Source organism: Callithrix jacchus, chromosome 9 (assembly GCF_049354715.1).
Source record: "Callithrix jacchus isolate 240 chromosome 9, calJac240_pri, whole genome shotgun sequence".
Lineage (NCBI taxonomy): Eukaryota > Metazoa > Chordata > Mammalia > Primates > Cebidae > Callithrix > Callithrix jacchus.
Window position 1 is genome coordinate 7,274,653 of NC_133510.1, and position 27,253 is coordinate 7,301,905.

The window sequence follows — 27,253 nt, forward strand, 5'->3', positions numbered from 1 at the left end:
TTACTGAACAATTGCAACAAGGCAGGGTGCTTGCATTAACTTAGAGGCTTTAAACACAGAACATAGCAAGTTATTTTCCGATTGTATAAAGCATCTAATCCCAATGTTCTGACGTACACAAATCAGCTTGTAGTAAATCACAGTCACCTCAGAAATGATCTCTTCCTCTTACGTTTTCATAGCAATCCGCACTAATGAGGGTGTTCCTATTAAAGTCATCCGTGTTACATTTGATTTCAAGAGCCAGGTAAGGATGGGCAGACATTCCGGATGAAGAGTCCCGTAGTCCTTGGAATAAATTTTCCTCCCAAATATAACATTACTTACCTTTAGATCAGGCTATGCTCATCAGCCTCTAATAGGTCTGAGGGACTCACTAGTCTTAATTTCCTATGTGAATCTGTAATTGTCCACAGAGGTCAATTTCAGTGAATGCCTCATATAAATTAAAATTGAAGATAATGATGCCTGTTCACTTGATCAACTAAAATGACCAGCTGGGTTTAATGGGAGGAAAACAGAAACCCCTGTGAAATTGGAATAGCTTCAAAGGTGACAGACTCATTATTTTTCTGTAATGTTTCTTCTCCAAAGGTGACTGGCCACTGTAGTGGTGGGCACCTGGGCTAACGTATGATGAGGCTGAATATGGCATTCGGAGCCACTGACCATACCCAGAGGCACAAGTCAAAAGCTGGCATCCTCCTGAGGCATTGGGGGAAAACAGAATTTCTTTTCTATTCTTGTTTCAGTCATTTCATTTATAATTAGAGAGGTGCTTTGAAGGACTTGCTAAATTGTCTCCCAAGAGGCGACTTCTAATTTAGATTGGTAGAAAAGTGTTTTCTCTTTTCAGCCATAAAATATTTTCTTGGATTTGTTCTCATTATCCTTAGGGTGACGTAGTTTTGGGTCTGAAGGAACTTCCATATCATCTGCCCCAACCCCTTTACGTTACAGATGAAGACAGTGAGATGGGAACTGAGCAGACCAAGGAGTCAAAGGCAGAAAGGGGGAGAGTTCAGGCGAGAATCCAGCAGGGGAGATGAAATCCAAACTGACTTCCAGTCCAGGTTTTTGTTTATGAGCAACTAGAGAGCCATTCAGGGAAGAAAGACGCTCTCCTGGTGAAAATCACCATTTAAGGAAACACATTCCGTAACATGGCAGAGAAGCTAGCAAGCAGAATCTCTGAGGAGTGAGGCTGGGGCAGACAGGGAGCAAAAAAACTGGCTGACCACAAGGCAGATTACTGTGCCCGAGCTTATGGGGAGCTGTTTTTATGCACACGTGACTATGTGTACCGAGGGTCCGGGATACCTGCAGATCATGGCATGCACTTCAGAGCCAACCTGTCTGCTTGGGCTTCATTCTTAACTCTGCGAATATTGAGCAACCTTTGGCATGTTGCTTAAATTTCTTTGTTCCTCAGTCTGCTGTCTGAATAAAAGGATGCTTACATCAGTACTTACTGCTGTAAGGATTAAAACCCTTACAGTATTTACCTTACTATTACAAAGATTAAATCAGAGTTAAATAAATTGATATATGTTAAGCTTATTACATGGCAAGTGCTGTTAATATCTACTGCTTTCCTCCAATCCGTACACCAGAACATCTGAAGAGTTTCAGAATACATACGTAAGTTGCATTCATTAATAATATACTGAGGTGCTTTACAGATATATACCCAAGGAATCAACTAGAGAGATTCAGGAACTCACTGATAAAACCTCTTTTTATGTTTAAGGGATTACTTTTTCATTATGTATTGTAACAATTTAAAAAATAATAATAAACTATACGAACTTTATTATTTAAAAAATTTTAATGATATTCATAGTTGTATATAACAGTACCAGAAACTGCATTAGCAAAACAATTAATAAAAGAGCATATCCACAGAAAATGAAAGATGAGTTTTCAGGGCAGGAAATCCGTGCTGCATCAGTGACTCCTGAAGTCGTTACAGCAGCATTTGCGGGATGCTGCACGTTCTTTTCTTAGGGCACACTATTTGGGCACTTTAATGCTGCTTTATTCCCCCTTAGAATTTGATGTTGTCAAAGCTGCCATTAACATCGTACTTAGAGTTTTTAGGAGAAGCCCCTCACAAAGTGAATAGCGCAGATCTTCAAGTAACTCAGATCATTTCAGATGTGCCTGAAATGAGTACCTGCGAATGGGGATAAGTTTGGGTTTTAGCTCCATTCTTTAAGTTCAATGGAAATTTTCCGGAGAGAAATGCCCGTTACCTATTGTTCTACTTGTTAATTAATAACTTTAGCAATTATGTAGGAAAATAATTTTTAAACATTGTCATAAAAAACTTTTCTGGAACTGGCGACTCATTTAAGACATTGGAAGATCATGATAAGCTGCATATCTTCCAGTCACATGATGGTAAATCTGTGAGGAAAAGCAGAGTTTAGTTAATTAACAATCATTCTATAATTATACACATCCGTTAATAATTATACTATCAAGTAATAATGAATAGTTTTAACAAACATTTCATTATAAAGCCTCATTAGTTTGTGCTTCACCCAACTCACCTCCGATGGAGATTTGCTTGGAAGAAAAAGTAGAGGATCGGGTAGGATGAGGTCAATCAAATGAGTTTTGATCTGTAGTTCTCAATTTGACCTTTCAATTCCTTTCTCAAAAACACTTGTCAATTTATTCCAAAGATAGAGATTATTACTCACCTGCCTCTCAATGTCTGACAGCAGAGTACTGGCACCTATTCGAAAGAGTTCTGGCTTCAGCCACTCATCTCCAAGCTCCTCCTTTACAAGAGAGAGCCAAGCAAGGGAATCCTTTGCACTGCGGATGCCTCCTGCTGGCTTAAAGCCTATCTAAATGGGAAGGCAGAGAATAGACCGATCTTTATTGTTACTGGATTTCTTTTAAAAATGATACTATGTTTATCAGAGTCTTGATTCTCTCTCCCTCTGTTGTTGAAAAAAACCTTTTCACTTCACCCAGCAAAAGGGCTTAGATCAGTGACTCATGCCCATTCGCACTACAAAACAACTTTCCCAAGATTTTTGGAGAATGTCACTGCTTTCGAAGAGACACTAATGAGGGTTACTAACCCTCATTGACATTTCACTTATTGGAGAGTCATAAACCTCAACCATCTAGACTATAGCTGTGAACCTGGAATAAGCAAGGAAGGTGTCAATAAATAGGAAAACAGATCACAAAGGCCCATTCATTCTGCATTTCTACAAGTGAGCCTGTGTAGTCACTTCTCCTGAGGTTCAAAAGACACGTGCATTTAAAATAAAAGGACAGAATCAGCAAGGCTGCAAGATTACCCTAACCAAACTGGCAGCAATCCAGCAAGGAAAGTTGACAGTTGTTTTAATCAATTCATCTGCAGGGATTTTTTTTTTTTCCTAAATTGCAGGCAGACAAGTTACATAAGCACAGTAGAAGAACATGGGGTGGGGGTGTCCACATACTCCAGTAGTCTTTTAGGGTTGACCATAACACAGCCCAATCCAGCCAATATCTGATATTCGCAAATGATGTCCCTGGATTCATTAGGAAAGGAAAGATATGCTCCATATACAATAAAACTCTGCTTATCTGGTTTTACGTGTCTCAGGAACTTGACTATGCAGTAGAGTAGGGAATCTATAGATGTTAGTGGTCAAAACAACACCCCAGAGCCTGAGTAGCAAATCTCTCACATTTTGTCATGCAGGGCTGTGATGGGTTGCACTGGCAGATTACTGCTCACAGAATGCTAGAGAAGGGAGGCATTAAATGAATATAGTCTATTATCAGCCCAGGCAGGGAAGGTTATAGTTCAACCCAAACCCTACCATTCCCTGGCCACACCACACCCAATCAATATTTAAGTTCTGCCAATTCTGCCTCCTTAACTTCCTTACCCCCCAGGAACACTTTCCTCTGCACTCGCTTGTTTCAGTTTAGACCCTCATCAATTCTCACATGAAATATCAGTAAAAGTCTCTTGTTTCCCTGCCTCAATTACACAAGGTCACATAACTAAGCAGTAGCAATGCAGGGATTCCAACCGTATCTGCTATTACTCTAGAGCCCAGGCTATGACTCTGTAAGGCAGCAAGGGGGTTAAACAGGATGAGGTTACTTGTTGAGAAGCAGCCAAAAAAAAATCAATTAGCTGATATTAGCATACATGTTAATCATAGGAACATTTTTGTCAATTAGGTAGCGCTTCTTATAGATTTTCTATATAGTCCGGTTTGTGTCAGCAAGTCTGTTTCCAGAGAGGTTCTAACATAAGTTTATCCTTTTTTTTTTAAGAGAGAGAATATGGAAAACATAAATCTGCAATGAAATCAGTTATGAAATATTAAACCTCTGCTTCTCAGGAGTGACATAAGCATGGTCTGGAAGGTGGCCTATCACATTTTAAAATACCCTTAAACCCACGACACAGAAACTTAATAGTCTAAGGACTGCCCAAGCAGCTTGTCAACAACTCAAAAGGCCGCACCTGATTTGCAAACATACACAACCTCTTTGTTTGAAATCAAATATGATTAAATGAATACCATTTGACTTGTACCTGTCTTTTTCTTAATAAACTAGGATGGACTTATTTATTAGCTGGGGAAAGAATCCACACAATTAAAAAGAAAGGACTGAAAGACAGCAAAGTGTCCCTCCCTCTGTACTCTGGCCTGGAACATGGAGCACTTAAAATTTTCACTGACATTCTTTGCTTGTTGTCTAAGAGCTCTCCTGAGAAGGGACGTAGTCATTTTTCCATTCCTAGCATTTAACACAGGTTAACATGGCACATGGTTAACTGTTTGTTGAGAACAAAACAGGATTGGGTCCCCAGTGGCAAGTCTGAACCCTGACAATGGAACTTAATGCATACAGATGCCTGAGGACTACACCAGACCCAAAACTACCAGGGATGGGGGCCCAGGCATCTATAAAGGATAAAAAAGCTTCACATTTGGTTTTGATGTTCTTTGGCTATGAGAATCACAATCTAATGAGTGGTGGTAGCTTCAACTGAGGACCAAACATAGATTTATCATCTTTACAGCTTAAACAAAAAATCTTTTAGCTTATTTGGTATTTGGATCACTGCAGACAGGCTATCAAGTAGAGGTTATTCAAGTTGGGTCACCTTTCTCATGTAGGTCACAATAGATATTTATCCTATTCATAATTAAGATGTGAAGTTTTTCTAAGAGAGAAAATTCTGGAAGGAGTTTATTTCCTCTCATAAACTAGCATATTCCAAAAAAAAAGTCACCTATTCCAAAATAAACTGAAGCTACAGTTACACACAAAGTCATCACATCAGGTGAACAAAGGACTAAAGGTCTTTTTGGGGTTTCTTTTTGGCATAAATCAAGAGACTGGTTTTAAAAGACGCCTCTTAGGAAGGGAAAGTCTTATTACACACACACACACACACACACACACACACACACACCCCTTTCTCTCCAATCATGTAAAAAAATCCTTTGAGATAATCTGCAGCTAAACAAGCAACTTGAGATGAAAAGGAAAATCCAAACTCATTTTTAAAAAAGCACCTCATACACATTTTTTTCCCTTTAACTTCGTATGTTTCAAAAAATATGTGTTATTTTTCAAAAAGCTGACAAAAGCTAGTACACACCCTCCTCAGCCTAACAGTCTTCCAAAGAGCACATCCAACTGCCATAAAACGCAAAAATTGATATTTAATTCAAGGGCTATATAACGTCTAGCTACCTTTTCCCTGCTGTTTCACAGCATTTCATTATTTTGTTTAATAAGTTCATCTCCTCGAGAATTTTCTCTTCACCTCATATTATTAAAAGTAATAAGTTTTTCTGGACCGGGGGTTTCCCAACAGAAAAACCAATTTATGTGTGTCCTTCAATAATGACAGGGAAAGATTATTTCCCATTATACTGCATACTTTTCATATCGCCACCACAGCTTATCATTCAATAAATGTTACTCTGCAATTCTTTCCATTCCTCAAGGAAGTTTAATTTCTGCATTAACCTGTTTTCACTGGCCAACGCCTTGCGAGAAAGCCTCGGTGTTGCAGCAGAATTCGTTCGTGAAAGAACCCATTTAGGAATCTCTTGTCGGTGACAAAACTGTCTTTGGTTAACAAAAGGACATAAAGTGAGTTTACATCTTGATCACACATACGCCCACACTCACACTCACTTTCTGTTAATCATACATTTTTCTCCATGAATGCGGCCTTTTATAATGAAAGGTAAATTAAACATTTATCTTAATAAAGGGAATTCATTCACAGCTTCTCCACACAAACGCAGTTATCCTGGCTGTAACTAGTATTATAAATAACATTATCTTTACTCCGAAGAAAGATCTGCTGGTAATAATAATATACCTTGTTTCCAGTTTTCCAGAAGAAATCTCTAATGGCCCGTAGCATCACGATAGCTACCGGGAAGGTGGCATTTACTGTTTCTTTTCCAGTAGAGGTCTTAATAAAATCTGATCCTAAGACAAAAAGAAGAAAAATTCCATGTTAATTAAAGATTTATTTTTTACACTTTTGAGTCAGTGGGAGAAATGAATTGTGTAAATTTTTTTCCCAAAGAAACTCAACGTTATTTTCCACTAATTAATGGAAAAAGTAGAACCCAAATCTCCCTTTAAAATAATTATGTCCATCCTTTTCCCCCCTTACGTCAGTATATCAGGCACCAAATATATTCTCACTGACCTCTGATATTCTTACCTCCATATTTCCACACTGCCAATTAAAATCAAGTTGCTTCATTTAATACATAACTGAGATGAATAAAAACAATTCTATGCCCCATGCTTAATATCATACATAACACTTTACTGCAAAGCTGGAGTGCCTACTCGTTTTCTCCTAATTTGCTCATGCTTAATGAAAAGTACACAGTATACAGTTACTGAAGAAGAATCACCATTAGCTGATTTCCATTGCATTGTTCCTTAATGAAAGCACTGTCTTCCAACCAGATTAGTGTTTCCATGAAAGACACCATGCTGTTTCATACCTTGCAAGTATCTTAAACAACTTCCTTCCTTCAAATGTATCTTAGACCTCTTGATGGAGTTTAACAGAATAACACAAGGAAACAAAGAAAGGATCACAGTAGTTAACATTCATTTAGTGCTGTGCATTATACATCTAGGTGCTTTACAGGTGTTAATTCAGTCAATATCTGTATAAGATAAGGAATAATATGATCTCTATTTTTAAAGAGGAAATTGAGGCACAGAAAAGTTAAGTAGTTTACCTGAGATCACACAGTAAACAGAAACTTAGGATTTTAACCAAAGTAATCGAACCTAAACAATATGTCGGTGTTTCCAAGAAACTTGCCTAGGTTCACACAGTCAGATTGTTTAGCCAAACAAAGAACGCATCTTTCACATCTTCCATGGCCCTGAAATACTCAGTGTGGAAGATGAATGTGGTCTTTTATAACGAAAGGTAAATTTCATTATAAAATTTGCCCAGCAGCATGGGCACTCCCAGAGCTTGTTAAAAACACATACTCTCAGGCACTACCCCAGACCCTCTAAATCAGAAACTAACATAACCGCAGTTCCTAGGTGATTTGTGTGCCTGGCTCTAACCTACCGAGTCTGTGGCACCATACCTAAAACCAGTCTCTGAGATCCTCCTCAAGTCCACTAATGAAGTCAAAGATAAAAGCTGAAGTGGCCAAAAGGCCCAAAGAAACATACTTTATTAAGCACTCTGTGTATGAGGCATGTGGAAAATATAAAAACAAAAAATTCAAGACCTAGCCCTCAAAACCATACAATGTAGACACTGGTAGAGATGCAATGTGAACCCCACGTAATCACCAGATGAGCCAGAAGTCAGGAGATCTGGTTTCTAGCTCTGGCTGTGATGGTTACCTTTCAAACTCCATTCCCTCACATTCCTCATTTGTAAAATAGGTCTAAGAAATTCCTACTTGCTTCATAGTGTTACACATAGCATTGCACTATACAGTATTCGAGGCATCAAAAGGGACAGTCTATGCAAAAGCACTTTGAAGACCATCAGTTACTATACAGATAGAAATGAGGCAAGGACTTAAGTAGGACTGCAGTCCGTATAAATTCCATAAACACTGATGCATCAGAGCAGGTCACTGGAAGGCTTCATTTCTTTGGGTTTGTAGGGTGACTGGGAGAAGCTGCAGACGTGACTATCATGCCTGCATTTGTTCAACAAGTATTTACTCAGTACTACCATGCGCCAGACTCCGCCCCAGAGATGCTGGGAACAGACCCGCCAATGAACAGAAAGTTCCTGCCTTTGTGAGCAGGTGTTCTCCAAGAGAAAGACAATAAAGAAATAAATGTCAAGTAGAGATAGCTTCTATGGAGAAAAATAATACAATGTAATGATATAGTGATGGAGTTGGTGAGGGGCAGCTATATTTAAAGAGCTATCATAGGAGCACCTCTGATTACTGAAATCCAAATACAGACTGAATGAAGGAAATGTGGGGATACAGCATTATGAGCAGGAAAACAAAATGGAAAGGTCTTGAGCTAGGCATATACTAAGTTCATTTAAAAATGCATGGATGAACAGACTATAGAACTGATGCCTGGTGCCTACATCAGAAATGAGACAATCAAAAGGAAGAGATCAAAGCTTCCACATAGATGTAAGAAGGTGAGGGAAACATCCCAGAAGAATCCACAATGATATCAAGATGTGTTTTTCTAATATGTGACATCTTTGGATTCACTAAAGGCTTTGGGTATCATCTAAATTCTTCTAAGCATCTTGGAAGAGAAGATTAAGACAGAAGACCAAGGCTACCGGCTGGGCATGGTGGCTCAAACCTGTAATCCCAGCAATTTGGAAGGCTGTGGTGGGCAGATCAGGAGGTCACGAGTTCAAAACCAGCCTGGCACACATATTTTTAGTAGAAATCCCATCTCTACCAAAAATACAACGAAAAAAAATAAGGCAGGCATGGTGGCGGGTGCCTGTAGTCTCAGCTACTTGGGAGGCTAAGGCAGAAGAATTGCTTGAACCTGGGAGTCAGAGGTTGCAGTGAGCCAAGATCGTGCCATTGCACTCCAGCCTGGGTGACAGAGCAAACCTCTATATCAAAAAAAAAAAAAAAAAAACAAGGCTACCTTTGGAGGTCTAAAAACAAGGCACAATCTCTTAAAAACCACACTATCTAAAGTTCATCAAAAAAGCCAGGCTCCTTCAGAAGGGTGAGGTGGAGACTCTCTTCCTAATATATTTGGGAGAGTAAAGCAGAAGATCTAGTATGGCAGCAACAGTAGCCCAGCAGTAGCTACAGTGGCCTGAACATTATTTGTTTGCATATCTATGTCCCTTTCTTGACGTCTACCGGCAGGTGCTGTATCTTTCTTATACTCTTCTATATCCTCAAGGCAGGATACACTGGAGAAGCTCAATAAATAATTTCTAGATGAATGGACACAGCTATCAAGAAAAAAAAAAACTACTATATTTTCCACCTTTAACTGACTAATGAAGAAGGGAAAATAATTTTGTGTTTCATTCCAGTCCTGGTAACAAAACTGGGCTGGTGGCTCAGAACAAAATAGTTTGTTTATGTTTACATAAACATTTAGTTTTAGAACAGATTTCAATATAAAGAAAACTTAGAGATAATAGAGTTTTCATATACCCACACCCGGTTTTTCCTATGATTACTATCTTATATAATTATGTACCTTGCAACAATTAAGGAACCAATGCTGATCTATTATTAACTGAAGTCCACACTTTATTTAGATTTCCTTAGTGTGACTCAATATCCAATCCCATCTAGCATACTGTATTTGTCACGTCTCCATAGATTCCACCTGGCTGTGATAGTTTCTTAGATTCTGATTTTATTTTGCTGACCCTGACAGTTTTCAAAGTACTGGTCAGGTATTTTGTGGAATGTCCCTCAATTGGGATTTGTTAAATGTTTTTTTCATCACTGGACTAAGGTTATGGATTTGGGAAAACCACAGAGGGAAACTGCTATGAACAGCACATTATGTCAAAGGCACGTAATAGCACCATGATTTACAACTGTTGATGTTGACCTTGAGCACTTGGCTGATGTACTTAGTGTTGGCTCACTTTCACCACTGTAAAGCTAATCTTTTTTTCCCCATTTTTCATACTGTACTCTTTGGAAAAAAAGTCATTATGGTTATCCCATACTTAAGGAATGGGAAGTTATAATCTACCTCCTTGAGGGGGGCTTAGCTACATAAATTGCTTGGAATTTTTATATGGGAAGGTTTGTGTCTTCTCCATTTTAAAATTTACAATAATTTACTTACTATCAGCATAGACTTGAAGATATTTATTTTACACTTGGGTTTATGATCCCACACTACCTTATTTATTTTATTGTTCATACAGTTCCAGCTTTGGCCACTGGGAGCTCTTTCAGTTGCTTCCTGTATCTGTTTGCACCATGTGGATTTTTCTGTTTTTTAAGCACTTGCTTTCTGAGACTACAAGATGCTCAGGGCTTATCTTCTGTGTTTTCTGCATCAACCCTGGTATAAGCCATTTCCTCAATGAACCTTGGTTCCTTTCACTGGAGAACAGTGTTAGAAATCACTATCTCGGTGCTAGGTGTGCTCACTGCTGCCCTAGTGGTCTTATGTTCAGCTCTCTCAGCTGACCTCACAGGGAAATATATCTGTGTATATTAACCCATTTATATACAAATACATGTAAATAGATGGAATCTATGGAAACTGGGTGCTTTTGCAAACAGTAGTTGTCTAAATGTCAAATTCAAATTGTACATTGCTGGTAGACAGGAAAGTAGCTAAATTTTGTATATTAACCTTGTATTGTGCAACCTTGGTAAACTCATTTATCAGTTTCAGGAGTTTGTTGATTCGGGGGGATTTTCTACAATCATGTTGTTTATAAACAAAGACAGTTTCATATCTTTCTTCTTATATCCATTTCTTATGGCTGTTTTAACAAGTGATCACCAACTTTGTGGCTCAAAACAACAGAAATGTATTCTCTCACCATTCTGCAGGCCTGAAGTCCAAAATAAATGTGTCAACATACTCCCTGTGGAGACTCTGGATAATCTGTTCCCGCCTCTTCTGATGGCTTTCAGCTTTTCTCAGCTGCAGCACTGCAATTTCTGCTTTTGTCTTCATATCGCCTTCCCTCTTGTTCATAAGTCTAATCGCCCTCTGTGTCTTTCTTATACACTTGTCAAGATGGCATATAAAGCCCATCTGGATAATCCAGGAAGATCACCTCGCTGCAACACCTTTAAATCAATCACACCTGCAATAGCTGCTTTTCCTAAAGAAGGTAACATTTACAGGTTCCAGGGATTAGGAGGTGAACCTATCTTCAGGAGTCACTATTAGCCTATCAAACTTCCTGATTTGTACACATTTTATTTCCTTTTCTTGTCTAGCTAGGCTTTCCAGTACAATGTTGAATAGCAGTGGTAAGAGAATATTCTTGATTGTCCTTAGGAAGATCTTAGCACGCAGTTTCTCAATATTACATATGCTGGCTGAGGTTTGTTTGTAGATGTTCTTTATGAAACTGAAAGATAATTCCCTCTATTCCTAGTTTGCTGAGCCTTTCTTATAAATGGGTGCCAGAATTTGTCAGATGCCTTTTCAGTATCGACTGATATAATCATATTTTCTACTTTGGCTTACTGATATGGATTACATTATGTAGAACCAGACTTGCATACTTGGAGTAAATCCCACTTGGTTGTGGCATAAAATTATTTTTATACATTGCCGGACTCATTTGGCTAATATTTTGTTAAGGATTTTTGTATCTATGTTCACTAAAGATGATCATCTATGGGTTTTCTTCCTTGCAGTGTCTTTATCTGGTTTTGGAGTAATGGTGGTCTCACAGAATGAGCATTCTCCTATTTTCTGGAAGAGACTGTGGACTGGTATTATATCTTCCTTAAATGTTTGGCAGAATTCACCAGTGAAGCCATGTAGAGCTGGTGCTTTGGAAGGTTATACACAGTTTTTAGTAATTTGTTAATAAATAACTTTATTATATAATTAAAATATTTCATTTATTTAAATGCATAAATATATTTACAACATGTAAAACGGTAACATTAAATATTTTATAAGAGAAATTAAATGTAATTTAAATAATTTCTTAAATAGATATAGACCTATTCAGACTATTTCTCCTTGTGAGTTCTGGTTGCTTATGTCTTTTGAAGAATTAATCCCTTTCACCTAAGTTTTCAAATTTGTGAAAATACAGCTGTTCATATATTCCTTCACTATCCTTTTAATATCCATGGAAACAGGAGAGATGACTCTTCTTTCATTTCTGATATGGGTAATTTATGTCTTTTCTCTTTTATTCTTGATTAGCCTAGCTAGCTGTTTACCAACCTTATGGTGAGGGGAAAAAAGTAGCTTTTAAGATATATATATTTTTAAATTTCTGTTGTTTTTGTTTTCAATTTCATCAATTTTGTTCTAATTTCCATTTCTTCTGTTTGCTTTAGACTTAAAATGCTCTTGTTTTTCTACTTTCCTAAGATAAAAACTTGCATATTGACTTTATTCTTTTCTAATAGATGCATCTAATGTCATACATTTCTTTCTAAGCACCGCTTTTGGAACATTCTACAAATTTTGGTGTTGTACTTTTATTTTCATTTGGTTCAAAGTATTTTAAATTTTTTCTTGAGACTTATTTGACCCTGATGTTATTTAGGAGTATGCATTTAATTTCCAAATATTTGGGGATCTTTTAGCTATCTTTCTGCTACTGATTTCTAATTTAGTTCCATTGTGCTCTGAGAACATACTTTGTGTGATTTTTAATCTTTTAAATCTGTTAAGGTGTGTTTTATGGATCAGAATGTGCTCTATCTTGATTAATGCTCCATGTGAACTTGAATATGTATTCTGCTGCTGTTGAATGAAGTTTTCTATAAATGTTAATTTTATCATATTGAATGATAGTGCTGTTCAGGTCAACTATATCCTTGCTGTTATTATACCTGCTTTGGCTATCAGTTACTTAAAAAAGGAGTTTTGAAGTTTCCAGATATAATAGTAGGTTGGTCTTTTTCTTTTTTTCAGTTCTATCAGATTTTTGCCTCATATTTTGATGCTTTGTTGCAGGTGCATACATATTTAGGGTTGTTATATCTTCTTGGAGAAATGACCCCCTCATCATTATATAATACCCTTTTTTATCTCTGATAGCGTTCCTTTTTTCTGAAGTCTAGTTTGTGTGAAATTAACATAGCTACTCCCACTTTACTTTGATTAGTGTTAGCATGGTACATCTTCCCTGTTCCTTTAGTTTTAACCTTCTGAGTCTTTACATTTAAAGTGTTTTTTGTGGCTGGGCACGGTGGCTCACACCTGCAATCCCAGCACTTTGGGAGGCCGAGACAGGCAGATCATGAGAACAGGAGATGGAGACCATCCTGCCTAGTAGAGAGACATGGTAAAACCCTGTCTCTACTAAAAATGCAAAAAATTAGCTGGGCATGGTGTCACATGCCTGTAGTCCCAACTACTCAGGAGGCTGTGGCAGGAGAAGTACTTGAACCCAGGAGGTAGAGGTTGCAGTGAGACAAGATCGTACCACTGTACTCCAGCCTGGGCGACAGAGCAAGATTCTGTCTCAAAAAAAGAAAAAAAGAAGAAGAACGTGTCTTTCTTACAGATAACATATAGTAGAATATTGATTTTTTAATAATCTCTATATTTTAATTGGCATATTAGACTACTAACATTTAAAGTAATTACTGATGTAGTTGAATTAGTATCTACCACATTTATAACTTTTCCTTTTGTTGCATATTTTTTTTGTTAATTTTTATACCTCCTTTTCTGCCTTTCCTGGCCTAATTGAGCATTTTATTTGATTCCATTTTATCTTCTCATATCAATCAAAGATGTATATCTTTCCTATGTATTCTAGTGATTGCCCCAGAGTTTTCAATATACATTTTTAACTAATCTAAGTCTACCTTCAAATAACACTATATCACATTGGTACTGCAGGTACCTTTTAACAAAATATTCCCAACTCTTTTCTCCTGTTTCTTATATCACTGCTGTCATTCATTTCAACTTATCCGTATGGTAATATAACAATCAAATAAATTGTTATATTATTACTTTAAACTGTTATCTTTTAAATCAGTTCAAAATTTATTTTTTATTTATTCCTTTTCTAATGTGCTTCCTTTTTAAATGCAGATTAAAGTTTCTAATCTATATCATTTTTTTCTCCCTGAGAAACTTGTTTTAACATTTCTTATAGGGAAGCTTTGCTGGCAATGAACTACTTCAGTTTTTGTTTGTCTGAGCTCCTTCAATTTAGAAAGATAACTTCATTGGACACAAAATTCCATGTTTTTGTTTTTTTTTTCTTTAAACACTTCTAAGTATTTCACTCCACTCACTTCTTGCTGACATGGTTTCTGATGAAAAGTCCATTGTAGCAATTTTTTTCTTCTAAAAGAAAACTGTTTTCTTTCTCTGGCTTTTTACAAGATTTTCTATTTGTCTTTGGTTTTCTTCAATTTAATTATAATATGGCTAGGTGCACAGTTTTTATATACTTGTTCAGTTACAGCCCAGGGACACACAGGACCACTAAAAGATAGAGATTTAGTAATAAGGTGATAGAATACTTCTCCCTCATCTGTTACCACCACAGAACATGGTTTCAGTGTAGTAAGAGTGGATTACAGCTGACAGAGCTAAAATACGTAGGTTCTCTGAAAAGGAATTTTAGGGAAGCCCAGAATAGAGGGGATATAAAAACAAGCATACTTTTTCTGTATGCTTCAGCTTGGTGTTCTCTGAGCTTCTTGGATCTGTGGTTTGGTATCTGCCATCAGTTTTGGAAAGTTCCTGGCCATTACTTCAAATATGTTGTCTCATCTATTTTCTTCCTTCTTCTATTACTATTCTAGTGATACAGCATATGCTATGCCTTTTGAAACTGCTCCAAAGTTTTTGAATGTTCTGTTCTGTGGGGGGTTTTTTCCCCAGTTTTTTTCTCTTTACATTTTAGTTTAAGAAGTTTCTATTGACCTATTTTTAAGGTCACTGATTTTTTTTTTCCTGAGCTGTTTCCAGCTTACTGGTGTGCCCATCAAAAGCATTCTTCATTTTGTTCCAATGTTTCTGATTTCTAGCATTTCTTTTCAATTCTTAGAGTTCCCATCTCTCTGATTCTGTTATACATCTGTTTTCATGTTGTCTGTTTTTTAATTAATGCCAATAACAAATTAGTCATAGTTATTTTAAGTTATCTGTCAGATAATTCCCATATCTATGCCATATCTGAATCTGGTTCTGATACTTGTTTTCTCTATAAAAACTGAGTTTTTTCTTGCCTCTAGCATCCACTGTATTTTTTTTTGTTGAAAGCCATGCATGATATATTGGGTAACGTGAACAGAAATAAACGGGCCTTTGGTGTGAGGTTCTATGTTAATCTGGCAATGAGTTGGGCTGTGTTTAAGGTTTGCTGTAGCTGCCACAAACTTCAAATTTCTATAGTATGCTTGTTTTTATCTCCCCTCTTTATTCTGGGCTTCCCTAAAATTCCTTTTCAGAAAGCCTATGTATTTTAGCTCTGTCAGCTGTAATCCACTCTTACTTTACTGAAACCATGTTCTGTGGTGGTAACAGATGAGGGAGGAGAAGTATTCTATCACCTTATTATTAAATCTCTATCTTTTAGCGGTCCTGTGTGTCCCTGGGCTGTAACTGACACAAATGTTTCTTAGCTTTTCTCCCCCACTTTGATAAGACAGAAAGACTAGAGAGGAAATGCCCCTCTCTCAAGTGAGAAAAGACTCTTAGTGTTTGGTTCTAGAGAGTAGGCTTGGCTATGGAAAATACTCTGGACATATTTAATAATGATTATCTTCCTCTTCTCCTGCCAGAGCCAAGAAGTAACCTTCTTTGGCTCTTCACTGTGAGAACATGGTGGGGTTCCTGGAGGTAAAACCCAAAAGTGTGGGGGCAACACTCAGCCTCCAGTAATTTGTCAAAATAACCATTTAAGTGTTCCTACTAGGTTCTGGTTCTAGTAGCTTCTGCTCTAGGTAAGCAAATCTCAGCTGTGACACTCAGGATTTATCTGTCTCTCTGGATTTCCAGGTGACAGTTTACCTTGTGACCTCAGTTCTTTGATGGGTCTGAAAAAAGTCACTCATTTTCAGTTTATTCAGCTTTTTCTTGCTCTAAGGACAGGAAGGACAACTTCCAAGCTCTTTATATGTTAAAGCTGAAACTGGAAGTGCCTAAATACCAAACCAACCCCTTACTGTCTAGAGATTAGGTGTGGGTGGAAATAAGAATATATATGATCTCTAAGGTGTTTTGAATACATGCTGTGTTAGTCCATTCATGCGTTGCTATAAGGGAATACCTGAGGCTGGGTAATTTATAAAGAAAAGAAGCTTAATTGGCTCACAGTTCTCCAGGCTCTGCAAGAAGTGTGGTATCAGGACTGGATCCTGGTGAGGGCTTGGGAAGCTTACAATCATAGTGGAAGGCAAAGAGAAAGCACACATGTCACATGGCAAGAGCAGGAGCAAGAGAGACAGTGTGAAGGTGCCATGTCCGTGCCATGTACTTTTTTTTTTTTTTTTTTGAGACGGAGTTTCACTCTTGTTACCCAGGCTGGAGTACAATGGCGCTATCTCGGCTCACCGCAACCTCCGCCTCCAGGGTTCAGGCAATTCTCCTGCCTAAGCCTCCTGAGTAGCTGGGATTACAGGCACATGCCACCATGCCCAGCTAATTTTCTGTATTTTTAGTAGAGACAGGGTTTCATCATGTTGACCAGGATGGTCTCGATCTCTTGACCTCGTGATCCACCCACCTTGGCCTCCCAAAGTGCTGGAATTACAGGCTTGAGCCACCAAGCCCGGCCTGCCATGTCCTTTTTAAACTACCAGATCTTGTGAGAACTCATTCCTCACCAGCGGGATGGTGCTAAGACATTCATGAGGGATCTACTACCATGATCCAAACACCTTCCACCAGGTCCTGCCTTCAACATTGGGGATTACATTTTAATATACGATTGCAAGGGGACAAACATCCATGCTGTATCATTCTGCCTCTGCCTCTCAAATCTCACGTCCTTCTCATATTGCAAAATACAATAATCCCCTCTCAATAGTTCCACAAACTCTTAACCTGTTCCAGCCTTAGCTCAAAAGTGCCAAAGTCTAAAGTCCAAAGTCTTATCTAGAGATGAGTTCCTTCTTCCACCTATGGGCCTTTGAGATCAAAAACAAGTTATTTACTTCTAAATTACAATGGTGGTACAGGCACTGGGTAAATATTACTCTTCCAATAGAGAGAAATTAGCCAGGGGCTACAGGCCCCATGCAAGACCCAAACCCAGCAGTGCAGTCTTTAAATCTTAAAGCCCCAAAAGAATCCCCTTTGACTCCATGTCCTGCATCCAGGGCACACTGGTGAAAGGGGTGGGCTCTGTCCCTGTGGCTTTTACATACAGAAGTAGCAAGCTGCTGTTGGCTCTACCATGCTGGGATCTGGAGAATGGCAGCCCCCTTCCCACAATTCCATGAAGACACTGCTGCAGTGGAGACTCTGGGTCTGGGCTCCCACCCTACATTTCCTTTCAGCACTGCCCTACTAAAGAATCCCTGCCTGGGTACCCAGTCTTTCTGACTCATCCTCTGAAATCTGCATGGAAGCTGCCAGACCCATTTTACTCTTGCGTTCCATGCACCTCCAGGCTTAACATCAATCACATGGAAGCCAGCAAGGCTTACAACGTGCACCCTCCACAGCAGCAGCCTGAGCTGTATCAGTTAACCTTTCAGCTGTGATTATAGCCAGAGCTTCTGGGATTCTGGTGACAGCATCCTGAGGCTGTGCAAGCAGTGGGGTTCTGTCCCCTGAAACCATTCTTTCCTCCTAGGCCTCTGGGCCTGTGATGTCAGAGGTTGCTTCAAAGACCTCTGAAATGCCTTCAAGGCTTTTCCCCATTGTCTTATATATTAGCACTTAGCTCCCTTTTAGTCAAGCTAATCTCTCTAGCAAGTGGTTGCTCCATAGCCTGCTTGAATTCCTTCTCTACCACAGGGCAAGTCTGCAAATTTTCTAAACTTTTATACTCTGGTTCCCAATTAAATGTAAGTTCTCACATTAAGTCATTCCTTTGCTTTTGCATGTGACTATAGGCTGTTAGAAGTAGCCAGACCACATCATGAATGCTTTGCTGCTTAGAAATTTCTTCCTCCAGATACCCTAGTTCATCACTCTTACATTCAAATTTCCACAGATCCATAGAACTTAGCTGCATGAATACAATGCAGCCAAGTTCTTTACTAGGATATAATAGGGGTGACCTTCATTCCAGTTCTCAATAACTTCCTCATTTCCATCTGAGACCTCCCCAGCATTGACTTCACTGTTCATATTTCTGTTGGCATTTTGTCACAATCATTTAACCTGTCTCTGGTAAGTTTCAAACTTTCTCTCATCTTCCTTTTTCTGAGCCCTCCAAACCCTTCCAACCTCTCTATTATCCAGTTGCAAAGCTGCTTCCACATTTTCAGTTATCTTTATTTATAGCGACACACCACTCACCACTCCTGGTACCAGTTTTCTGTGTTAGTCCATTCTTGCATTGCTACAAATGAGTATCTGAGGCTGAGTGATATGGTTTAGTTCTGTGTCCCTGCTCAAATCTTATGTCAAATTGTAGCCCCCAATGGTCAAGTGTCCCTGGGTAGGAAAAGACAGGATCGGGGCGGGGGGGTAGATTTCCCCTTTGGTGCTGTTCTCGTGATAGCGAGTTACTGTGAGATCTGGTTATTTAAAAGTGTGCAGCACCTCCCCACTCTCTCTCTTCTTCCTGCTCCAGACGTTTAAGATATACCTGCTTCCCCTTCCACCATGACTAAGTTTCCTGAGGCCTCCTAAGCCATGCTTCCTACATAGCCAGTGGACTAACACCCTGGGTAATTTATAAAGAAAAGAGGTGTAATTGCCTCACAGTTCTGCAGACTGTACAGGAAGTGTGGTGCTGGGATCTGCTCCTAGTGAGGGTCTCAGGAAGCTTACAATCACACTAGAAAGCAAAGAGAGCAGGCATGTCAGATGGTAAGAGTGGGAATGAGATGGGGGGAGGTGTCACACTCCTTTAAACAACCAGTTCTCACGTGAACACAGAGCAAGAACTCACTCATCGCCAAAAGGGATGGTGCTAAAGCCATTTATGAAGGATCCACCCCCATGGCCCAATCACCTCCCACCAGGCCCCACCTCCAATGCTGGGAATCACATTTCAACATGTGATTTGGAGGGGAAAAATATCCAAACTATAACATATGCCCAGTAAGTATTATGATCAATAAGAGTTAGAAAGGATCAGAGAAATAACTTTAGCTAGAATAATACAGAAAGACTTCATGGAACAGATGGAATTTGTTACAGACCTTGAAGGAGAGACAAAATTTAAAGATGAGAGGGCACACTTGGAAGAACACTGCTGTAAGAAAAACATCAAAAGCAAAGAAAGCATAGGCATACCAAACAATCATGAATGAATACATCTAAGAAGTCTGTGTTGGAGGTGAGGTGGGAGGAGGGGCATATACTTATATATATGAATGTATGTTTTAGAACATGTGACTGTAAATATCCCTTAGGAAAATATTATAGAGAACTTTGAACCTACAGACATTGGGCACTACCCTTTAGGTAGCATGAGGTCTCATCGCATGAAATCAGTGTTTTAAGATGCTAAATTTAGTGTCTGTATTGGATGTGTTGAGAAAGGACAATTGAGAGTCAGAGACCACAAGGCATTAAAAAATAGGTCAGGCATGCAGACACTGGATATTTTTTACGTGAGGAATAAGACCTAGCTTTAATTACACAAAATATTTTAGAAAGTACATTAATACTTTACTACTGTCAAAAGAAAAATGGATTTTCCAATGGGACTAAGTAGGACATACTTTTGTTTTAATTCTCATTTTAATATTGCTTCCTTTGCCCTTCTGCCAAAACAAAATTACCTTAGAGAAATAAATGCTACATTCCGAATTACCAACACCACACAGCACTACAGGCTCTCTTCAGTACTCACATAAATCCAACATTAACCAAGCTTACCTCTGCTCAGCTTGGGGGAAAAATACTCTTCTGAGAAAATATCTCAAATTACAATAGCTATCCCTACAAATGTTCTTTCATCAGTGTCCACAGTTTCAACTAAATGACTAAACTGAGAGATGAAAGGGCTGAAAAAGTCAAAAGTAACACATTAAGTCGACTAATATTCAACTGTGATTAGCTGAAATTAAAATTAATAATAAATGTATAGTATTATATTCAATTGTATTTTCTTATTTTCCTAATTTGAAATCCTTAGCACAATACTATTTTTGTGGTCTAAAGCAACTCAAAGCTTTTCTAAGGCCGATAATTACAAGTCTCCATGGTACAGTTTCATTAAAAACTTTCATTAAACAACAGCTGCCCTTGTATATGGTCTTCTAATCAATTTGGTCAAACAGAATGACTTCTAATCAGCTGTTGATAAAAATAGAAGATGAAATTTTAATTCTAATAGATTAACCACAAACTCAAGACAGTCTTCAAAATCCATCTAGCTCTATTCTCCAGTGGATTTAATGACTATTCAGCAACTCATTACTAAATAGAACAAGATGAACATTTTCCAGTTCATTAAAGAAATGTACTATGTATTTTTGCATTGTCCTCATGATTCGTTACAGGGAGTCTTAATTACAAGATAATGGATAATGGTTATTAAATGCAGACTGCAGTAATGAAGCTCTATTCATTTGCGAACCTCAGAGACTGCAAAGAGAGGAAAATAAAATTACTAGCTTCAAAAGATTAACGGATCAAATTATTATTCAATTTTGAAAATCTCATTCAGACTTCATAGAAACAAGAAGAGATTAAAAACTTGTATTAAGACCAAAGTAGTACATTAAAAAAAATAATATCTTAAGGCTATTACTGTATAATAAGCTTCAGATGTGATTATTAGAAAAACATATAGCTAACAATGGGAAAACACACATTTTTATTTCTTGAACAAATCTTATTTATGATATAGGAAGTTACCAGTAAGATCTTAAAAAGACTCCGTGGTGAACAGGGAAGACATATGCTACTATGCTACAAAAGAACAGCACAATGGAAGGTATTATTAACATTTTATACTTCACTAATGAAAAATAGGATTTAAAATCAACTGCTGCTTGAGAAAGCTTGTCATTAAGTGGAATTCATGCCAACCCTATAATAAGAGCTTCTGGGTACATTATTCATTAGTACCATGTTTTCTATTGCTCTCTAAGAAATAACCGATTAAAGTTAGCAAGAGGGTTTCGTATGGTAATTCTGACACTAATTTATACTTGCAATCTGCAATGGGACACTTTGAAAAAAACAAGGTATACAAAGATATGAGCCCTCGAATTAAAAGAGTCTTCAATTTTGTGTTCTTTTGTTCAACATAGGTTTGGAAATAATTTGGGGCAACGTAATAAAGATCCAGTGTTACGGTTGAAGCACTGGCCAGAGTCAAGATGGAAGCAGAAAGCCCCTCCGGAGATATCAGTGTGATACTAACACTCAGTCTGGAGACTGTGATTCCACAAAGACATGCTTACGTGATCCAAGGATAATTAGCCACCCATGTGAGAAAGGGGGTAAAGAGAAAGAGAGAAAGAAAAGCATACGAAGAAAAATTCAAACACCTGCTCTTTCCAGTGCTTTCTTCCAACCTGAATAGTGAGCACAGAGTAATTCCCTGTCGGTCCAGTCCATCACGTTAGCAAGGCAATGGAACACCATAATTAAACAATGACGAATGTTCAGGCATAACGGCAGTCAGAAAGAAATCACAATTTTAGCTTTGGAAAATATCTCCAATGTCCCAAAGATAAGATTATCTCATGATAGTCACATTCCTTCCAGTTGCCTTCCTCTCAATAAAAATAAAGATGCAACCATTTAAAATAATGCAAAATAGTATGATTTAAGTGGAATACAAAGCAGGGACTCCGACTGTATAATCCTTGGTTACTGACACCAATGTTCCTAGGAGAAGATTCTACCCCCATGATTTAATTATATGCAAACCCTTCAAAATATGTGGTAGAATCACCTAATCAAAACAAGAGTCCTTGAGTTATGTCAATATGTCAGATGTTCCCTTTCCCTTTTAAAACTTAGGGTGTTCAAAATGAACCTCAGAACTGTAGTAATGCTGGAAATGAGTTACTAATCAAAGCCCAAAATTTCTATTTTAGAGTGGGTTTCAGTTGTTTAATTTGTTTTTTTTTTTTTTTTTTTATTTCTGAGACTAGGTCTCATTCTGTCGCCCAGACTGGAGTGCAGTAGTGCAATCATGGCTCACTGCAGCCTCAACCTCCTGGGTTCAAAAGATTCTCTTGCCTCAGCCCTCCAAGTTAGAAAGGCAATGGAACACCATGCCAGCTAATTTTTTGTATTTTTTGTAGAGATGAGGTTTCACCATGTTATCCAGGCTGATCTTGAACTCCTGAGCCCACCTTGGCCTGCCCAAGTGATCTGTCCACCTCGGCTTCTCAAAGTACCAGAATTACAGACATGGGCCAACACGTCCGACTTGTTCAATCCTTCAAACAACTCTAAGGTTTGGGTTTTAACACATTTGAGAAAAGAAATGTATTATGTAATTCAAGTGTTTACAGGACCGCTTCTCTAATTTTTAATACTGTATTAGTTCTCCTGTGGGTGTTCTAAAATATCTACATAAAGTTAACAGTTCAAATATGGATTCTCCAAAAGAACTCTGCACTTCTCCCCTTCCCCTCCTTTTTTCTGAGTATGGCTGTCAAGGAAGGAGAGTTATGTTAAGGGAGATTTGTAATTAAATCAAAGGGCTCTGGTGATGGCTGCACAACTTTGTGAGAATGCTAAAAACGCTCGAAGGGGATTCACTATAACTTTACTTTAAAGGGTAAACTTTATTGTACATAAATTATATTTCAATTAAAAAAAGGACCAGAGCAAGTGAGTTCATAAGAGACAAAGGAGGAAAAAAGAAAAACTGCCAACTAAAAGTAACTACAAGTAAAAGAATCATTAGCCAACAAAAGGCAAATATATGTAATTAATTTGTACCTCTACTCTTTTCCCTGAACTTCCATTTTAAGGCTGCTCCTAATCTTCCTTGGACATTGCTCGTCATTAGCAGTCAAACACGACACCCATAATCCAGGCCTCCTCTCTAATCAACAAGATGTAATAACCCATCATTGGTCTAAATAGATACCGTTATCTATTGATGATGATGCTTCATTCCATAGAGAAGGTTGACAAAATTGTATTAGTCCATTTTTATGCTGCTATAAAGAACTGCTGGAGACTGGCTAATTTATAAAGGAAAGAGGTTTAATTGACTCACAATTCAGCATGGCTGGGGAGGTCTCAGGATACTTATAATCATGACAGAAGGTAAAGGGGAAGCTAGGCATCTTCTTTACAAAGGGACAAGAAGGAGACATGCTGAGCAGAGGGGGAACGAGCCACTTATAAAACCATCAGATCTTATGAGAACGAGGAGAACAGCATAGGGCAAACCACCCCCATGATTCAATTACCTCCACCTGGTCTCTTCCTTGACATGTGGGGATTATGGGGACTACAGTTCAAGATGAGATTTGGGTGGGTATATAAAGCCTAACCCTAAATCACCCCTCTCAAGTTCAAAGTTCCACAGATCTCTAGAGTATGGGCAAAATGCCACCAGTTCCTTTGCTAATGCACAGCAAGAGTGACCTTTGCTCCAGATCCCTACAAGTTCCTCATCTCCATCCGAGACCACCTCAGCTGGACTTCACTGTCCATATCACTGTCAGAATTCTGTTCAAAACCATTTAACAAGTCTCTAGGAAGTTCCAAACTTTCCCACGTCTTCCTGTCTTCTTCTGAGCCCTCCAAACTGTTCCAACCTCCTTCTGTTAGCCAGTTCCAAAGCTGCTTCCACATTTTCAGGTATGCTCACAGCAGTGCCCCACTACCTTGGTACCAATTTGCTGTATTAGTCCATGTTTTTACTGCTATAAAGACTAGGTAATTTATAAAGAAAATCGGTTTAGTTGACTCACAGTTCAGTATGTCTGGGAAGGCCTCAAGAAACTTACAATCATGGCAGAAGGCGAAGAGGAAGTGAGGCATCTTCTTAACAAGGCGGTAGGAAGAAGTGCCCCTTATGAAACCATCAGATCTTGTGAGAACTCACTATCATGAGAACAACATGGGGGAAACCACCCCCATGATTTAATTACCTCCACCTGGTCTCACCTTTGACATGTGGGGATTATGGGGATCAAGATGAGATTTGGGTGGGAACACAAAGACTCACCGTGTCGCAAATGAACAGCATCTGTAGTCAAGCATTAAACTAAGCATTACTACTGAATACAACTACTTCAACGCAGTCATAATTATGGTTATTTAAAATGATTTTTTTTTCAAGACAGAGCTTCGCTCTTGTTACCCAGGCTGGAGTGCAATGCGCGATCTCGGCTCACTGCAACCTCTGCCTCCCAGGTTCAGGCAATTCTCCTGCCTCAGGCTCTTGAGTAGCTGGGATTACAGGCACACGCCACCATGTCCAGCTAATTTTTTGTATTTTTCAGTAGACATGGGGTTTCACCATGTTGACCAAGATGGTCTCGATCACTTGACCTCGTGATCCACCCACCTCGGCCTCCCCAAGTGCTGGGATTACAGGCGTGAGCCACCACACCCAGACTAAAATGATTTTTAAAGATCGGTATCAACAGTGGGAATTTCACACTGGCCAAAGAGAGAAAATTCTGGTTAAAGGGCCTTTGAGGACCAACTCAATGATGTCAACTGGGAGTCACTGACAACTGAATTGCCTAGGGCTGTACTTCTTGGTCCAATATGATCGTTTACACACCGTATGTGTCTACTGAGCACTTGAAATGTGGCTTAAACCCAAGTGTGCTATGAGTATAAAATGTACACAGGGATCTGAGGCCCTAATATAAAAAATGCAATGTAAAAGAGCTCAATAATTTTTATATTGACTACACATTAAAATCATATATTGTGGATTTATTAAATAAAACATTATTAAAATTACTGTTTCACCTGTTTCTTTTCACTTAATTAATGTGGCTATGAAAAAAATTTTAATAAAATATGTCTATTAAACAGCATTGTTCCAGGGCTTCAATGAGACACCAAAATATGTAATCACTCTGTAGGTTAACAATCTGACATCAGTTTACACCAATATCTTTTAAATATTGGTTTAAAATTTATTGAGAAAAAGGCTTAATTCTGCCTAGAGGTAGACTAGAATAAGAAGATCTCTTGTGACAGCACTTGACTTTTTTCTCTTGTCTAAACAATTTAGTTCTGCTCCCAAATTTGAATACTTCAGCAAAGCAAAAGATCTATAATTAACTCAACCTACCTTCCTTAGAAAAATGAGAATAGCTCTTTAAGGGACAGGAGAACACATCCCTGGAATGCCTTATGTCTGATCCCAATGACAGACAGTAGAGAAACTGTAGGAAATACAGCTCCCTCTGGCATGTCATATTTTCAGTGGTTTCAGTGTCTCTTAGAGATTAGCACACTGGGAAACTGCCCAGCTGGCTGGCCCCTTAATCCTGTTCTGGAACTGGCTTTGCCTTCAGTTTTCAAACACACAGGAGTGACTCTAAAACTACACTTATAAACGCATGACTGTGTAGGACTTGTACCACATTCCTGTGTTCAACCCAACTCCTCTCTTTCCCAACCCCCTTCAACATCCATTTAACCGACACTGAGCACCTACTGTGTGCTAGCACTTTTCTATAAACTGCACACACTGCCATATACAAGACAAGGGTTTTTTTTTTTTTAACCAAATTCTGCCCCTTTTGAGGAAACTCAGTTATGCAAGTAACGTGTGCTTTTTCTCGCTCTGACCTCCTAATTTAGAAAAATCCTTTATCTGTCTCTATCACATTATCCTGTTTTTCAGAGCACCGGTGGCACTGCTGAGAAGAAACAAACTCAATTCATGGCAATTAGGCCAGTACCCTGCAAACAAAAGGAAATGCCAGAAATATCCACAGGCATTGTTGTTATATAGGTATAATAGTCTGAACAAAATATTACAGTATTTTAGATTCAATATAAAATGAAAACATCTATCCATAAATAAAATTATCAATGCCAAATGCCTCAAAATCAAAATGTTTTTCCTTCTTGGCCAGCTCCTAGAGCTGACCTTACTGATGAAGGGACTTACTACATTAGGCAAATACCCTTCATTGACAATGATAGTTTTAAAGTGATCTCATCTTAAAATGATGCACCATACTAACACATTATTTCTTCTTTTACTTTTGCTGAGAGGGAAGGGGGAGATGGAACCTCAATACAAGCAAGGTACAAGTTGAGCATTCCAAATCTGAAAGTCTAAAATGCTCCAAAATAAAAAATCCACTGACACAGCACTCAAAAGAAATGCTCACTGGAGCATTTCACATTTCAGATTTTTGGATTTGGGATGTTCAGCCGGGTTAGGGTAAGCATATGCAAAATTCCAAAGTCTGAAAAAATCCAAAATCCCAAACGCTTTGGGTTCCAAGCATTTCAGATAAGGGATATTCAACCTGTAAAATATGATTTGGTATCACTATGCTTTGGCAAAGATGAATAAAATGAAGAAACATTTTAACAAAATAACAAGCTAGATATGCTTTAAACAACTGAATTTCATTTTGATTGTGCTTTCTATTGTCACTAGCAAGTTTGGAATATATAGTATATATTAACATTAAAAGTCAGGTATGCTTGTATGGAATCTATTAACTTGAGAGAAAATTACTCAAATTGAAGAAATACCTGCTTAAAATGGATTTAGAAATACATTTTACTGAACAAAGCAAGCTAGAAAATTAGGCTACTTTATCAGGATTAGAAAGTGCTATGAATTTTAAACACAAAGCTTTTAAAAACAATGCAGAATGTATTTGAGATTATCATCCCTCAATGTCATCATAAATCTTTTCTTCAACAATTGATGATAAGTGGGTAGAGTTTCTTTTTACAGTGACCTGTCTTTCATAAAAGAAGTTGTGTTAATTTTTCTGTGGGGAGTTTTATCGCTAGGTGATTATTTCACTGTAGTACCTGGAGA

The 27,253-nt window shown here is 38.2% G+C and overlaps 1 protein-coding gene across 3 annotated transcripts in view; it reads right to left on the reverse strand.

Moving 5' to 3' along the window:
* Positions 1-1,809: 1,809 nt before the first annotated feature.
* Positions 1,810-27,253, reverse strand: part of DERA (deoxyribose-phosphate aldolase) — a 125,619-nt gene continuing 100,175 nt past the window's right edge. For all 3 annotated transcript variants that reach the window (XM_002752197.6, XM_078338266.1, XM_035255260.3), the window contains 3 exons: positions 6,380-6,492; positions 2,709-2,858; positions 1,810-2,409 (listed from right to left, as the gene is read on the reverse strand). In XM_002752197.6, the coding sequence (XP_002752243.3) occupies positions 2,353-2,409; positions 2,709-2,858; positions 6,380-6,492 (320 nt within the window). In that variant the 3' untranslated portion in view covers positions 1,810-2,352. The remainder of the gene's footprint in view (positions 2,410-2,708; positions 2,859-6,379; positions 6,493-27,253) is intronic.